Raw genomic sequence first — 17,920 nt, forward strand, 5'->3', positions numbered from 1 at the left:
TCCCCTAGATACAAATCTCTTCAGTATACAAGCCCAAGACAATACCACTATAGAAGTTGTCCCACACATTAAATTATTAGGCATTATTATAGATGAAAACCTAAACTTTGACCTACACATAAACAGTAACATTAAAAAAAAAAAAAAAAACACCAAAATCTCGATATGCTGTACAGGCCACTTACTTAGCCTCTCTACTAGGCAAACTCTTGCAACTACATTTTTATTACTTTCTCTCCTTTATGGTGCCCCTCTCCTCACTAATATCCAAAACTCTGCAAAATCCAAACTTGATATGTGTTACAACAGAATAGCCAAATTTGCCACCAAGGCCAAATTCTCATCCCACCACTGTAACTTACTGAAACAATTAGACTGGTTGGAACTCCCCCACCATCTCTCATTCACCCAGCTAACTACAGCACATACAATAATCTACAGACCCACAGACTGTCCTGCTCTCTCAAATCTACTGGCCAAATACCAACCGATCAGGCAACTAAGATCTGAAAATTGTCTACTTCTAAAAGTAGAAAAGCCCACCTTACCAGTTGATCAACTGCTCTACTCCTTCACTGTCGTCAAACTATGGAACTCGCTTCGTCCTTCTATAAGAAACACGGGCTGCACCACCACCTTGAAACAAATACTGAAAAATCATCTCAACTCTTCCTGACTATGGTCCTGCTCTATAACCTAACCTCTTTCTTCTCCTTATATTATAACTAAATTCCTCTGCTTTTTACTACTAGTGACTGATGATACTTTCTCCATATTTATTATTTTTTTTCTTTCATCACTTGTTGATACTAGTACAATAAGGCTGATTAATTTATCTCTGTTTTTGCCACTCTGAATTCATCTGGCAACCAAGTAAATTCCTGCTTTTATGTATGTATTCTGTATATGTTAATGTAACCACTATGTGTAACACTGCTTCTACTTCTGTACCAATTAATGTTTAATTTTTTTTCTGCAACAATGTTCATGTCGGAGCTTTTCTACTCGAGCCTCCAACAAAAATGGGCTATTTTAGGCTCAGTGGACTTTCCCGGTAAATAAATGCAATAAATAAATAAATAAAGAACCAAGAAAATATATATAATCACAAAAAATCCCTACTGATGCATACATAGAAACAAGTGCTAAAATGAGTCCTGGGTGGTGGTTGGTGAAATCCAGGATTCAGTATTATAGGTATCAATATGTTTTGATTTTGGTGCTCTTGTCTTGTTTTAATGGTGCAGCCATTGGAATTCTAATTGTAAATCATGACATTAACACGTTACCTCTTGTACAGTATGCAGAATATATTATTGGCAGGAAGTTACTCTTTTCCTTTTTAAAAGCTTCTTTTCTTCACTAGTCGCTCTTTTAAGAATAGCAGATACTATCAGGAAACATAACTATTTAGCATTTTTGTAACTTACAGCCTCAACAGATATGTAATACTGTATGAAAACATGCTTTTAAGTCTTTTTTTTTTCTTTTTTGATGCTGTGGAATGACATCATTTATGTCATTAAAATTAAAGATAAAGCCTCTCATTTGAACTTAAAGCTTGAATCAAAATAAAAAGCTATTCAGAGAGAATTGTCATTCCCTACAAATTTCATGAGAAGTTTTCAAATCATTTTGGTAAAACATGAGTTATCTTTCATAGAACAAATGTATCAAAGTAATTAGTAGTTTGCAGGCAACTTAAAATGATGAACTATAACATCTACCCCAAACTCCATGCTTTTCCCCTGGAAATATAAGTAAATGCAGGGAGCAACAGAGACATCTACCCTATCTAGATCCATTTCATGGTCTAATCAGGTCGTAGAAAGGGTAATGGACTGCACCCCCCTAACTCCAGGAAATCAATACACCATTACTTGGCTGCCTCTCCTCAGTTATAGTGCTTCTACCGTGATCACAGAGATTTGGATTTAATGTAAAAATGTTATTTCAAATGTTACCACAAATACCCTGACAGCCATTTGAACAAAACAAAGCAGTCTCATGCCAAAAACAGATTCAGCATGAACATTAGTAAACAACCGTTTCTTTAGAACTTACATTTATTGAAAATCTATCTGGCACTTTATTAATCCACAAGACATGCTGGCACTCAGTCAAACAGCATATAATGAAGCATTAATTAGAATCTATGTGAAGGATGCAGAAATTCAAAAGACAAATGTATGATTTATTAGCTAATCACCTGGGTGGCCGACTGGATGCAACAGTCCCTTTTTAGGGATAACATAGCAGTAATGTCTTATGAAGTGACTTTGTCAGAGTCGCACATCAGACAGATGAAGGTTGAGTGAATCAAACTCTACACTACAGAAGCAGCTCATAGACTTACTCATCTGCACCAAGTACCAGATAGAGTGCTGTAGCCCAACACTGTGCATTTCACACCTACATGTCTGAATATATAAAAAAGATTAACATTTCATTAACAATTAAAACATTAACATTCAGCTCATAATCTTCATGCTGTCCAGTTTATTCACAGCTAAATAACAAGCACACTGTCAACAGTTAACAAAACAAGGAATCTAAGGGTCATAGCCAAATAACATGGTACATATAATGCTCCTATTTACTATACTCTATTTCTTCTATTACATCTTAACTACTGTGAGTTGCAGAAACCAAGTACTTATACATATACATATACACACATGCATGCATACACACAACCATCAATTACAGACTCTTGCATGATATGCATCTCAGATAACTGTTTGAAAACATACAATCTCAGATAACTGTTTGAAAACATACAAATGAACATATTCATAAATAATGGGCTTGAAATGTATCTCATCTCACTGCTATCAAACCAAACAGTGGAACCCATTGCAAACTCCCCCTGCCCTCTCAACTTCTTAGCTCAAATCAGACAAAGACCCCAAAATCAGGAACAGATTTTAAATGTTTCTCTTATATACTTAGAAAGGTGCTAGAATACAAAGCTTGGCCTCAGCAAAATTTTTTCTGAAAAATGCAAAGTCTGAAACTCATGCCTGCCATTATTTTATGAGTGCAATCCACAACAATTTGCCAAAAATCCACAAATTTGTATAAGGAATACACAGAGATGCCTCTTAACTTCTTTGCTAGAGAATTATGTACAAAACAAAAACATTTTAGTTTATCTATTTAGTAAGCAGATAAACTAACTGTATAAAGCGTTCCTTTTCTGGAACGAATCAGGAGCACTGTCTGAGTGACCTACTAAAAGGCATACAGTAGGCAAAAGGAGGTGAAAGGATTTAGACTCTGTACTTCAACAGGAAGCAGTTTATTAATAGATCAGAGCCTGAATTGCCAAATGCAATTACTGAACAGCAACTATGAAACTACTGACTGGTATTACTGACTTACTGACAGTCATCCTCACTGATTAATCAGTATAAGAAGATTTTAAGGTAGGTCTGGCAGTTCATGCAGTTGTCTAAGGCTCTATGTTCACAAGAGATGATTGCTGTTATCAATGCTAAATGGTCTGAATGTTCCCATTTCCATTTGCTCCTGTGTAAATAAAAAAAATGTGTATTTTCTCAGAAAGAACGAAACAATAACCATGACTCTACTGACCAATGTAATCTACTTGAATTTTCTTTGTGACTATCTATAAATCATCCTACTCCATTAGAAGCCATTCTGGGGACTGGAAGGGTGGGCAGTTTAATCCATCAGTAATCATCCTGAGGAAGGAGAACAGGAAACAAACATGCACACACCCTTTTCTGAAAAAAATAAAAAAATCCATTCATCAAAAATGCCCCCCTCTGCAGGGTAATGCATCACTGTTTGCGCTGTTTGCTCTGTATACACACACACACACACACACACACACACACACACACACACACACACACACACACACACACACACACACACAAAACACTAAGAAAAACATCACCAAGGAGTAATAAAAACAAATGATTTATTAAAGACAACATGAATCCAGCTCAACAGGAAACCAGCAAACTGTGGTTTTGTCCTTATAGACTTTAACTATGTATCAACAAACACCACAAAGCAAGATGTCTAAGCATCACATTGACCACTCATCTCCCTCCATTCTTTTAAAGTGGTACAACATAAATATATGATAATTGCATTCTATTTATAAAAATATACACATATATTTAATTCAAACATACTCATTTAAACCTGGTGGAAACATTGCACTAATGTAATTATCCATTGTTATTTTTTATTTAAAATTTGATGTTTCATACTCACCATCTGTCCAGTAGCCACAACTTTGTCAATTTGTGTAAAACAAAAGGATGCCTCCTTATGAATACACATATGTTGGAATAGTGCATTTCTCTACCAATTAATATTACTAATAAGCAATGAAATTTGTTGATTAAAAAAACTTGAAGTTTGTCCTACATAGAATAGAAGGTTCCACATTGGCAAACAGCAATATAAACTATCCATCTGCTGGTACAATTAATAAAATATTTGATTATACAGGTTTTACCCACATTTGGAGATATAAAAATGTTGTTAACACAATATTACAGTGGGCACAATGATCACAGGAAAAACAACCAGCAAGTGGATTCCTGATGGCACATTTTTGTTTAATATTTCTAAAAGGTAATCTCTTATGAGAGCACGGGAGACTCGCCATGTATCATCCTTTTCTATAGGAAATTGATATCTTTTGGGCCAAAATTCTCCCATAAAAGCTATTCTATTAGGTTCTTATAAGACAGCACCTGTGGCAAATGTTAAACAAAAAGAATGGATATTGATGACTGATCAATGTGATATTTCAATATCTACACTGTGGTATTTGTTGATATGCATTGGAAAAGTTTGTAAGGATGAAACCAATGTCTGGTGGTTTCCTGTTGAGCTGGACTCATTTTGTGTTTAATAAACCATTTGGTTTTATTACTGCTTGGTGCTGTGTATTTTTTTTCTTAGTGCTTTTGTATTATGCACACACCTTTGCAATTTGGCAGAGAAAGAAAGAGAGAGAGAGAGAGAGAGAGAGAGAGAGAGAGACACACACACACGTATATATATATATATATATATATATATATATATATATATATATATATCTATATATATCTATATATATATATATAGAGGAGGGTAGAGAACAAACTCATCATATAGTGGCTGCAATGGGCCTTTCCTTACTACATATATATAATTGTCTATTTTAGAATTTTTCAGTTTTGCTTTTTTTATACAGAAAAAGCAGTCAAATGTATCTCCCTTCAAACTGACTTACATAGACAAACCAATGAAATACAATGAAGTCATCACTTGTGAGCTCTGCCTTCTCACAGGAAAGACTACAGAGTTACCTGTTAACTCCCCACTGGAGACCCCTGAAGCTAGAAATGGTAGTTATTATTAATAACCTGATGTGAAGTCATCTTCACCATGAGTACTTATACTAACGTTACTTATTTCAAACAGTGTAGAATGGGTTCTTCAGGGGAGAAGTTATGAAAACAAAACAAAACAAAACCATGTTAAGAATAACTTGGTGAATATGAAAAGAATGCTGTTTCAATGCACTGTGTCTGAACAGATTGATTCCATAACTATATGTGGTTTTAAGGGATGATAGCAGGAAGAACCAGCAGTCTGGCATCACAGATGTACTGAGCAATGAGAGAAAAAAAAACAACAGAATGGAGCATTCAAGAGATAGATCACATTCACGTGACAGAGTCACGCAATAAATATGGCTGAAGTAGTGGAATGGGAAAATAAATTCTTGATTCAGGTGGTTTACATCAGTAGCCTGTCAGTTAATTTCTGTGAATGTCAAATGGGGGAAAATGTTTTGCTGAAAGCACTTTCAGCAATAGTGCAGAATCCCTATTTCTCCACTGTTGCATGCCTTCAGGTGTATTCCTAACTTTGGGGGTGAGAGGGTTACCTCCCTACATGGGGAGGCTTGCCCACCTGAAAAAAGTTTTTTTCAATATATGACAAAAGTGATTTTGGCAAAAAATATTCAGTTACTTTGCATTTCGCAAAATTGTTATTTCCAGATAGAACTGTAGTACAATATTCTCTAATATATGAAAATGAGAAAGGTGGTATATGAAGTTTTAAATCTTGACATGAAACACGTCTCTCACACCATCACAACACCATGCTGTAGAACTACTTGTTTAAAGAAAAAATAAAGTCAAGCACAGTAAAACTGGAGTATTATATTGAAAATAAATAAATAACATTGCAAACCTTCATTTTAAATGTCCACTCTTTATACTAATATATACTTCCACATTTTACCTTCATATACCCCTCTCAGACTCCTAAGATCTGCCCTCCAAGACCTAATCTCTCTGTATAAACCAAACCGTCCTGCTGGGCAGCTACTTCCATCCTTTTCCTTAGCCAAAAAATGGAACTCTTTCCCTCCATCTCTAAGAATCTCTGAAAACTTTGAACTCTTCAAAATCCAGCTCCATTCTCACCTCTCCCATAGCTGGAAGGGCAATTGCACACTACCTACCTAACTTACCACATCCAAAGTCCCATTCTCCTTACTTAACCAGGGATCTATTCCCCAATAACTACTCTCAGATCACTATCTAACATTTCTAGCCTACAAACAAATTCTACCCTCTACAACTGTTCTCAACTTGCAAACATGTAAATATGTAAGACATACTGTATATATATTGCAGTTCAACTGTTCTTACTTGCCACTTTATACCCACAAGATGCTTACTGCACCTTTTATCAACTATGTATTGACTCCTGTTCACTTTGAACTATGTTGCTTCTACTTTGTACTATGTATTCTGAATTATGTACTACTTTGTACTATGTATTCTGAATTATGTAGTTTATACTTGTATTATGGAGCTATTCTCATCTTTTAGCAACTATGTATTGAACTGTGTTGACTTTGAACTATGTATCTTTTACTTTGTACTATGTATTCTGTATTATGTAGTTTATACTTTGTACTATGGAGAATTTCTCCCTGGGCCTCCACTGAAAACGGGCTCTTAGAGCCCAGTGGACCTCCCCAGTTACCAAACTGGAAATAAATAAATAAATAAATAAAATATACTTGTACATCCATCAAGTGTATACGTATCAAGACCTTTTCACACTTGTTTGCTAAGTTCATCATCTAAAGTCTTTTTCCTCAATTTATTACCTAAATTTTGTAGTTTACTATGACTTCATGGAGAGAGAGAGAGAATGAGAGGGGGGGGGCAGTTGGTATAATGGTTAAGATCTTCACCTTGCATTCACAAGGCACAAGGTTCGAATCTAATGTCCCACCAATGCCTGTTTGGAGGCTGGATGTCCTCCTTGTGTCTCTGTGGGGTTCTTTTCACCACCAGAAAACATGATGTATGTTTTTTATCTCAACCTCAACCAAGAATGGAGCTGTGGGTAGCAGGACAGACTCTACATGGTGCCTTACAGGCATAAACCAACCACTTTGGGCATACACTGTGGTGAGCAGTATCCTCAAGATAGAGCAACATGAATCACAGACTGCGCACACAGTGGTGTAAAATATGTCTCTAGGTGATTTGGTTGTGTTGACTAATGTCAACAAATGTATTTATCTGTGATAAATGGGTCTAGGATCCGACCTTCTCTGACCTATGCCAGGGAACCATGCTAATAGTGGGAGGAGACTATGTGCCCCTACTGTGCAGTGTGTACCCATCATAAAGTCCAGCAATCCTGGTCAATAAGCTACTGGCTGGCCAGTGTACAGTTGCCCAGCTTACCAGGGATTGATCTGTTGAGTAAAACCAATCAACCTGCCAAACATGAACTAAGAATAAGTGGATGACATGTTAGTAAGGAGGAGGCTGGAATCCTATGTATCCAGGAGGCAAGATGCAAGGGCAGTGCAGCAAAGGAACTTGGCATCGGATCCATAGTCTACTACTACTCAGTAGGAGGACAGGATAGAACAAGTGTGGGAGCTGTGGTGGTGAGACTTCAGAAGCTAGTGAAGGACATCATCAGAATTAGTGGCAGACTTGTGGCAGTCAGACTGCAGTGTAAGGATAGGGCACTATTCATAATCTCAGCCTATGCCCCACAGCAGGGTTGCAAGGGTGAGGAAAAGAGGGCATTCAAACAGTGGTTGCAAAAACTATGAGATAAAGCAGAATAACATAAATTGGTGCTGATAATTAGTGACTTGACTGCATGTATCAGAACATATAGAACCAGATTTGAGGACTGCCTGGGTCCACATGGGTGCACAAGAGGAATAAAGAAGTAGAGTCCATTCTAGACTTCTATCTGGCAAATGTTTTGATAGTAGCCAATACATGGTGTTGAAAAAGTGACCATCACAAGATCACATACAAAAGTGGCCAACGTAACTCAGGTAGACTACCTCTAAGTAAAGAAAGGATACTGAGGTAGAATCAGTGATTTCAAAGTCAAACCCAGTGAAGCAGTAATCCTAAAGCATAAACCACTGGTTGCCATGATCAGCTGAAAGTGGTGATCAGTGAAGATCTAAGTTTAACAGACACTGAGCTGAAGACCTGAAAGTCGACTGGAGAGAAAGCACAGCACTTCAAGACTTTAGCACCTCAAGAAGAAGAGGAAATAGGGGGAGATGAAGAAGAATGTCAGCACCTAAAAACAGCATGCGTGAGGACTAGAGAACCGATATATATCCAAGCCAGGTATGTAAGTAAGGTACATAAGGGAAGCTGGTGGTGGAATGCAAAAGTCCAGAAAGTCATAAAAAGAAAGGTGTGAAGGAAAAAGTGGGAGATAGGAGAGACAGACCAGGCTAAAAAAGGAATACTGGTTGGCTAACAAAGACGTTAAGAAAGAAGTTGCAATAGCAAACAAGAGGGCATTAAAGGCATTCTTCAACTTCTAGAAAGTGACTCAGTAGATGACACAAAGAAGCTATATCAGGTTTCAAGGCAAAGGCAGAAAGATAAAGAAGATAGTCAGACACCCTTTATAAGGGATGTCAGCAACAACCTTCACACAAGTCCACAAGACATCAAAGGCAGATGGAAAGAGTTTTTCAAGCAACTTCTGAAAGAAGAAAAACCTAAAGAAGCTGTAATGCCTCAGGCACACCCTACATTCAAAGAGGAAGTGGATCCCACCCTAAATGAAGTAAGAATAGCACTAAGGAAATAAAGTCAGGGAAAGCAGCAGGCTCAGATGATGTCCCAGCAGATATGATAAAGATGTTAGGTGTAATAGGGAAGAAATGGCTCCTGAAAGTATTCATATCAGAGTAGAAAAAAGGCATATCCCAAATGACTGGAGAATAAGCATACTAGTGCCAGTGTTCAAAAGCAAAGGGGGCATTCACAACTGTTTGCAGTACAGAGGGATCAAACTCCTGCCACATTGCAAGAAAGTTCTGGGGAGGGTGACATAAACAAATAGGCAGAGTAGTTTAAAGTAAGATGGGAGATGAGAAATTTGGATTCAGATCAGTTGTAGCACAACTGACCCGATGTTTGCAGTGAGACAGATAGATGAGAATTAGTTGGAGATGAGGAAAGTGTCCAACTGGGCATTCCTAGACATGTAGAAAGCATATGATGAGGTCCCAAGAAAGCTGATATGGAGCACTCCTGAGGTGGTTAGAAGCTCCAGAAACACTAGTAGAATTAGTGCAAGCTATGTACAAGGGCCTAATGACTCAATTATGAAAAGTGTTTGGTCTGCTCAAGGGATTACCAGTGAGAGTTGGTGTGCATCAAGATTCAACTTTGAGCCCACTGCTGTTCATACTGGTGATAGACTACATTAGCAAACGGGTTGTACGGGACAGATCAGCAAAGTTGCTGTATGCAGATGATGTGGCTTTATATGCAGACTCTGAGCAAGAATTTCAGCAAAGAATAAGAGAATCGAATGAAAAACAGAAGGCATATGGGATGAAACTGAGTACAGATAAGACAGTTGTAACGGCAGCAAATAGGGGAAATCAAAAGTCGACAATTGAGATAAAAGGGAAAATAGTAGAACAAGTTAAGAGCTTCAATTAACTGGGAGGAGTGGCTGAAAGGGAAGAGAAGCCTGAATGAGGAGGTGAAAGTTAGAATCAGAGAGGCTGCAGTCAACTGACACAGTGTCAGGTGTAGTATATGACAGAACAATACCAAAGAAACTGAAAAGTAAGGTGTAAAACACAGTCATACACGCAGTCTTATTGTATGGTACAGAAACCTGGGCAGCAAAGGGAGATCAGTTGAGGAAGCAACAGGTTTTGGAAATGAAGTGCCTGAGATGGGTGGTTTGATGCACACCATGGGACAGACAAAGAAATGAAATCAGAAAAGCAGAATCATAAAGGTAGCTCAAATTGCAGAGAAGGTCAAAGGGAAAAGATTATGCTGGTTTGGACACGTGTATAAAAGCTGAACACAATCTGGTGAAAAAGATTTGGGACAAACAGGAAGAAGGCCAGAGGAAATGAGGACATCCATAAGTGCGAATGGGTGACTATCATATTTTTACTGTGGTCACTATTCCTTCCTAGAGTAATATTTTACTTGACTGAGCAAATAAGGTAGCACATATATTTCCCGGGGTAAAAAGATGGCTAATTATCATTAGCAACTACCAAGGACTGCTACATTAGCATGCATCTTTGCTAATATGACCACACTGCACTGATGACCATGCAAGAGATAATCCTCAGTAATAGAGTACTTTCTGAATTTGAAAGGCTTAGGATGATATAGAAACATTCTGTCTCAGGCTTCCACATTGCTCTAACCTATTCTGAATACAGGGATAGTTCTTTAAGTTCTGGGGTGAAATATCAACCCTTCAAAAAAATAGTTAATGAAAAGAGGTATGGATGAGTGTATTTGGTAATTGTGAAAAGTCTTCTTGATGCATGTATATGTGTAAGGGTATAATTACTGGTGGATACATAAGTTAGTTCGTAATCTATTAAAGTGTTTGCTGAACATACAATGTCTTCTTGTTTCACATAACTATTCCCATTTTGCTGTTCTGGAGTTTAGTCTTTATGTTTATGGAATGTAAAAAAAAAAGTTTTAGTTCATAAAGATTTGTGCAAAATGGGGATCACCCCTAACATATCTTGCTTCATTGTGTAGGTGTACACCTTTATGATTGTCAAGAACACACACTGGGCAAAGTGTCATCCCTTGGACTATGGTTTCTATTCTTGTTTAGGATTAGATGTAGTCCCCAGTGGAATATTGAATATATGGTACAAAATTCTTGTTCTTATCCTCATGCAAAGCTCATAAGTGCTAGAGCCTATGATATGACCAGCCAAGGTGTATAGTCTATAAATAAATAATGGTAAATGACAGCAGTGATAGATGTGGTAAAATCAGTACAGAAGGCATTCTAAACCAGATTCAATCATATTGGTGTTCTGCAGGTCATTATATGCACAGTTTCAGAGTTCTCTTTTTTATTTTTCCCTGAGCTTCTTTAAATGACTATCATATTATTAGCAAATGGTTAAAAAAATAAACAAACAGTCCTATGAAGAAATATTTTGATTAGGTTGTATGTAACTGTCGTAATGCATAAGGCCTATAATTTATGTATATATATAAATTTAAGTCTTTCTCACTGTTAAAATATTTCAGAATCATAACATTTTCTCATGATGAAAATACAATATAATTTCTGTTTATAAACCAGCAGGACATAATATCTTAGTATATAAAACAATTATCTCAGTCTCTCTTTCTTTTTCCTTTTAGCCTTATCTATGCCCACATACAAAATTCAAAAACAGACGTTTCAGTTTAATGGAGTTATACCTTAAAGGGCTGGAGGCTGAGTCCGGGTCCTGAGCAGTCACCTGACCAATCACAGAGTTAATGGCAGCATTTTCGTGTACTTCCATGGCGTACGCAGAAGCTGAAAAGACTGGTGGTTCATCTGCATCTTCCACTGTGATTTTTACTGTCGCTGTATCCTTGAATGGTCCCCTGTTGCTGAACTGTGGATCAATATGCACATTTTCTGCTTCTACTTTCAATGTATAGGATTTTTTGGTCTCAAAGTTCAGGGGCTGTTAAAAGTGACAAAGATTAATGTCTTTAACTAATGACTGCTATAGCAAGAACAAATAAATTTAATACTGATGGATGAAAGTTACTGGGATTTCTGCACACATGCTGAGTTTATGCATAGAACATTTTGTCAAATTCACATTAATCTATGCAATCATAAAATGTTTTTATGCATATTAGTATACGTTTGAAACAAAATACTTGCCAAGGCAGCAAAAATTCTTCAGAATTGTTCTATATCCTGTCCAGTAGCCAAAATATATTATGTTTACATTCTGGATGCAGTGTCACTTTAATCATTTCAAAAAGAAGCACAAAACATATAATGCTGTTTAAAAACAGAGTGTTTCTTGCATCATGACAGATGATGTCTTAAAAAACCCTTCAGGACTAACTAAATACATCATGGACATTGTGCAAAACTAAAACTATAGATAATGATTATTTGCATATTCCTTTATTATATACTTAGAAAACAGAAAAATACATTATGTCTGTATGACTAATGTTCAGTTTTACTCTACACATACATTTGTTTAAATATACAAGGGTGAAATTAATTTGTTACAGCTTAATAATGAAGCATTATAAGTAGCAGTAGAAAAAAATGTGTTTGCTTGTGTGTGTGTGTGTGTGTGTGTGTGTGTGTGTGTGTGTGTGTGTGTGTGTGTGTGTGTGTATCTATATGGCTATATTCATACCAATCTCTTTTTCTGCAAAGGTGGTTAAACTGGTCCAGCTGACAATCAGCTGATTGAACAGTACGAATTTTCTTATTAAGAGATCACAATACAGTGAAGATCAGGAATCCTGCCCTTCTCCAACTGTAGTGCAGTCTCAGAGTACATATATATAAGTAGCAGGGAGGGTGAGATGCAGCTCCTCACACAGGGGTTCAGGAAAGCTTGCCTTCACTTCCAAATCACTGTTTTTTTTTTGTTTGTTTTTTTTTGCATTCTTTCAAACCTTTGTGTATCAACATTTAAGAGATTTAAAAATGTCATTTTGATGATGTGTGTATCAACAGTTATGTTCATCAACAAAATGTTAGACTTCCAGATATATACATATATATATATATATATATATATATATATATATATATACACAAACACACACACACACATATGCATATATATATATATATATATATATATATATATGTGTGTGTGTGTGTGTGTGTGTGTGTGTGTGTGTGTGTGTGTGTGTATGAGTTTATGTCAGATTATTGAGTTTTTGGAAACTCACATTTCAAATGATCGAGACCATATTTTCAATTTTCCAAAAACTGGAAGAATTTGTGTGGGGATTGTGCCACAGTGGGGATCAGGGAATTTACCCTTTTTTCCACTGTAGAGTGATCTCAGAGTTGGTATATATAATTTGCAGGAGGTGTGTGGGGTGGCTTAATCCCCTGCAAAAATGTGATTTTGTTTGTTGTGTTTCATTTGAGTTTTTGGAATGTCAAACAAATGGACTCAACCATATGAAGTTTGAGTTTCCTATATTTATTTATTTATTGATATATCTATATCTATATCTATCTATATATATATAGAGACACACACGTGTGTGTGTGTGTGTGTGTGTGTGTGTGTGTGTGTGTGTGTGTGTGTGTGTGTAGATCACAACTTTTACCTATTAGAGACGGTCACCTTCCAACCAAATACCCAAGTAATAGGTGACTTTAACTCTTTAACTCTACTTCTATAGATTGGGAAACATTTACTGCCTCAAACTCACAGGCACAATGCTTCCTCAACTTTATTAACATGAACATCCTAGACCAGATAGTGTGTGCTTCAAGTAGAGGATGAAATATACTGGATTTAGTATTTACCAGCATGGGAGAGCATTACCCCCCCCCCCCCTTCCAAGTGTCACATCTTCACTAGTGAGGTCAGATCACAGAGCTGTCTCCACTGAAATAAAAATCAACTCAGAAAACCCATCTTAATCTGCAATATTTATGAACTATTGTAAGACAAACTACTTCCTATCAAGTGACAGTTTGACAAAATACAAGGCTTCCCCAAACTACAGTACCACGGCTACCTATACATAGTCAGTCAAAGAAACCATGTACAAATATGGCTGCTGCACCTACTAAAAGTAAGTCCAAAACAAACACCAAAAACAAACCGCATGGGTGGAAACCTCACCTCAATATGGTATATAACAAAAGAAGAAAATGTAATTACCAAAATCAGAAAGAGCAACTTCCATAAAGAAAAGAGCTCTCTGCTTCAAATAAACAAAAAAACTAAGAGGTCTAGTTAAATCTGAAAGGTGAACTGCGAGGTCAGGATAGCCTTTCTGGCTAAGGACAATCAGAAAGTATTTTTCAGCTGTGTTCGGACCCTTAAAGGTTACACACAACAGTGTGCTGAACTGGTGGTTAATGGCACCACCATTACTGATCAGGGAGACATAGTTAATTCACTGGCCAATAAATTCACCTCAAACTTCACCCCCCACTTCACTCTGGCTACCCCACTGGGAAATTCCTATTAGCATACTCCCCAAGTATTTGCAGTGATCAGGTTCTGGTGGCGCTTGCTAAAGACAAAATCAGTGCCTCAATGGGCCCCCAACAATATCCCTGGTTGCCTCCTGAATAGTCTAAAACACAACCTATCAGGACCACTTAAGGCACTCTTCAACTATAGCCTCAAAACAAGTTATGTACCAGGTAAATGCAGGACCTCAATGGTTATCCATCTTCACAAGCGCGGACTCAACTGACCATGGGAACTACAGACACATCAGTCTGAAAAGTCTAATATACAAAGTTGTTAGAAAAATATGCATTAATGTGTGTATGCTTAATGCCAAATTAATAATCAAGTATTTTAATACGCTTTTCATTCTATTTTTCATGCACTGTGTTTTATACAAATTGAGTTTCATATGAGACTGAAAAAGATGCTTTTTGAAAATTGCAGTATGCTTTCTGAAACTTGCAAGTTGCCCTCTGACCTAGTAACTGCTAGCACAGCAATATTCTTGTTTATGCCTTGTGGAAATGTACTTGAGAAGCAGGTGTTTATCTGCTAGGTCAGAAGTAAATGAATGAACAATGCCTTATATTATAAATGTAATGATTCTAGACAAACAGCTTTGTCGAGAGGATGGGAACCTGTGCAGCTGTAGTAATTTAGAGATAAAGTAGACAAAGGATTATTAGAGAAATGAACTGCTATCATTGTGCTTGATTTAGCCGTAGTATCTTGAAAGTAACATAACAAGTATCTAACTGAGAGCAACCAAGGCCATGTTGTTTTCCTCAGGAGGTTTCACATAAAAATTGTTTAAATCAGCAGAAATTCATGGGAAAGATGGTCAGCAGATGATGATGAAAAGGTGGTAATCTGTTACGTCAGCATGGTAGGACAGGATTAATTTGAGAATGTATAAAAATGAAAGTATTTCCTGTTTCTGGTTAGACAAACTCTGTATTAGCATGTTTTTGTCTCCTTGCTGCAAGATTAAAGTGCCTTAACCTGAACCTACCATGTTTTGATCATTTTTAAAGTATATTTTTCCTTTGACAGATTGGTCCTTCGGACCTGAACTGTATCTCTTGCTCTAGGCCTAGGTCAGAATTGGGCCTGGTGGCATGCATCCGTACGGAGAAGGGGCCAAATCGGCTCTTCTGTTTTGAAAGACCTCCGACTGAATTGTCGTTCGAAAGAGGCCAGCCACTGTTTCTGATCTGGGATTGGAGGACGAGTCAACGATCCGGTAGATCACCTCACGGAGGGTCAGATAAGGAGGAATTACCTTATTTCTGTTTTAAGATCAGGGACTAAGTACAGAACTGTTTTTTGTCAGGTAGATTTGCATATGCAGATCAGGGACAGAAAAAGGGGTTACTGTTTTTTGTCATAGATCAGGGAAACAGAATAGGTAGGCAGTTATTCTAGATAAACCTGTGAAAAGGTATAGATTTGTGGTACCACGTGATAGAAAGGGTTACGTAACAATTTACAGCTTAGCTAAGACAGCAATGGGAAATCAGTGCACAAAAGGTTCCCGGGACACGCCCCTAACTGAAGACGCGAAGTATATGCAATTACAGCGTGCCGATAATGTAAAGTACTACACCAAATGGGTTGATAAGTATAAATTCGAGGGTAATTTAGATAAACTTGCACTTATGAAACTTGTAAAACAGTTATAGAAAAATAGACGCGAAAGGTCAACTGAAAAAGCAAAGACAATTAGGTGTCCCTTAGGCGCATAGGTGGCTTGAGGAAGCAAATCGCAGGGAGCAGAGAATTAAAAATTCTAAGACAATGTTCTTAGACAAAGAAGACAATTACTTGGTAATAGCAACAGCCCCTCCTTCACCCCCTCCGCTTCCGTTACCAGAATATGAAGCGAGTGGACGAGCTGATCCACCTCCGCTATATCCACCTGTCCCTGCAAAAGCACAGCCATTTGTCAGGGATTCTATCGAGACCAGGTCTCGAACACGCGACTTGAGGAGGGAGATTGAATTAAATTAATTAAATAGAAAATCACAGGCTATGAGTGAAGAGGAGATATATCCGCTCATAGAAGTACCGAATCCTCAGGCAGGACAGGCAGGACAGGATCCGACTCTTTTAGTTTATAAACCGTGGACACCGGCTGATATGCGGAAAGCCACGGAAGGTATTCCCCACCCAAAAGTGAATTTTAGAAAATTTTTAGAAGACTTACAGGGTATGAGATTAAGTTACCATTTAAATGGAGAGGAAGTAGAAAAAGTAGTTAGACAAATTGTGGATCCAGATTGGCACATGATCAGTGGCGACTGGAATCCTCGTGACGCACAACTTAGGCCACTCCCACATACTAATGCAGAACTGGATGGCAGAGTGAAAGGTCTGACAGACCGAATCTCTGAAAAGTGGAAGCCTAGGGCTGACTGGACTTGCATTAATCAATGCATTCAACAGGAAGGTAAAACAGTTGATAGATATTATGCTAGACTGTTAGTGTTTTAATAATCACTGCGGAATGCAGATACCAGAAAATCAGACACAAGATTCCTCATATGAACAACAGTTAAAGAATGCATTCTTGAAGGGTAGTATAACTCCCATTAGTAGCTTTATTACGAAGCATATGGTAGATCATCGAACAAGTAGATTACAGCCATTACTTGAATATGCTAGACATGCAGAAAGACATTTTAATAGTAAAAAGAAAAAGAAAACTCAAGTATTTTTGGCAGAAGATGGGTCAGAAGTATTTGTAGTACAAACTGGGAAAAAGGGTAAGAAAAATACACAGGGAAATAAACAATCTGACAAACGATCAGAAGATTTCGAGGAAAGAAAGAAAAAGGGTGAATGTTTTAAGTGCGGGAAAAAAGGACATTTAGCGAGGGATTGCAGGCTAAACAAAAAGGCGACTACAGAAAATAAGGAAGATGAGGAATGACTATATGATAGTCAGGAATCATTGGAAGAGAGTAAGCAGGGAAAGGTAAGTGAAAATATGATAGCAGGAGTAGAGGATGTGACACAAAGGGTAGAGGATGTATATGAATTCACAGACATAGAAGAAGATGAAATTTTAGACCTAGCTCTTCTGAGCTTAGAGCTTTACTTAGCAGACACAAAACCGGAAGTGACGCTTCTGGTAGAGGGGAGGGAAGTTAAATTTTTTTGCAACTCAGGGGCTTCATGGACCCTGATACACCCTTCCAAGTTACCGGAAGATACAGAATCACCAGATTATATACTAGTGAAAGCAGCCAATGGACAGCTGTATCAGGAGCCACTCTCCCATGATATAACAATTCAGGAATGACCCAGAAAAGTAAAATTGTAGTTTCTGCAAAATGCCCAGTAAATCTTTTGGGTAGAGATTTGATGCAGATATTTGGC

The 17,920-nt window shown here is 37.4% G+C and overlaps 1 protein-coding gene across 2 annotated transcripts in view; it reads right to left on the minus strand.

Annotated features, from left to right (window-relative positions):
• Window positions 1-17,920, minus strand: part of CDH8 (cadherin 8) — a 1,490,460-nt gene that overhangs the window by 302,675 nt on the left and 1,169,865 nt on the right. For both annotated transcript variants that reach the window (XM_044081816.1, XM_044081815.1), the window contains exon 7: window positions 11,784-12,037. In XM_044081816.1, coding sequence (XP_043937751.1) covers window positions 11,784-12,037 — 254 coding nt within the window. The remainder of the gene's footprint in view (window positions 1-11,783; window positions 12,038-17,920) is intronic.

This window comes from Protopterus annectens, chromosome 8.part1 (genome assembly GCF_019279795.1).
Source record: "Protopterus annectens isolate FY-2018-M chromosome 8.part1, PAN1.0, whole genome shotgun sequence".
Lineage (NCBI taxonomy): Eukaryota > Metazoa > Chordata > Ceratodontiformes > Protopteridae > Protopterus > Protopterus annectens.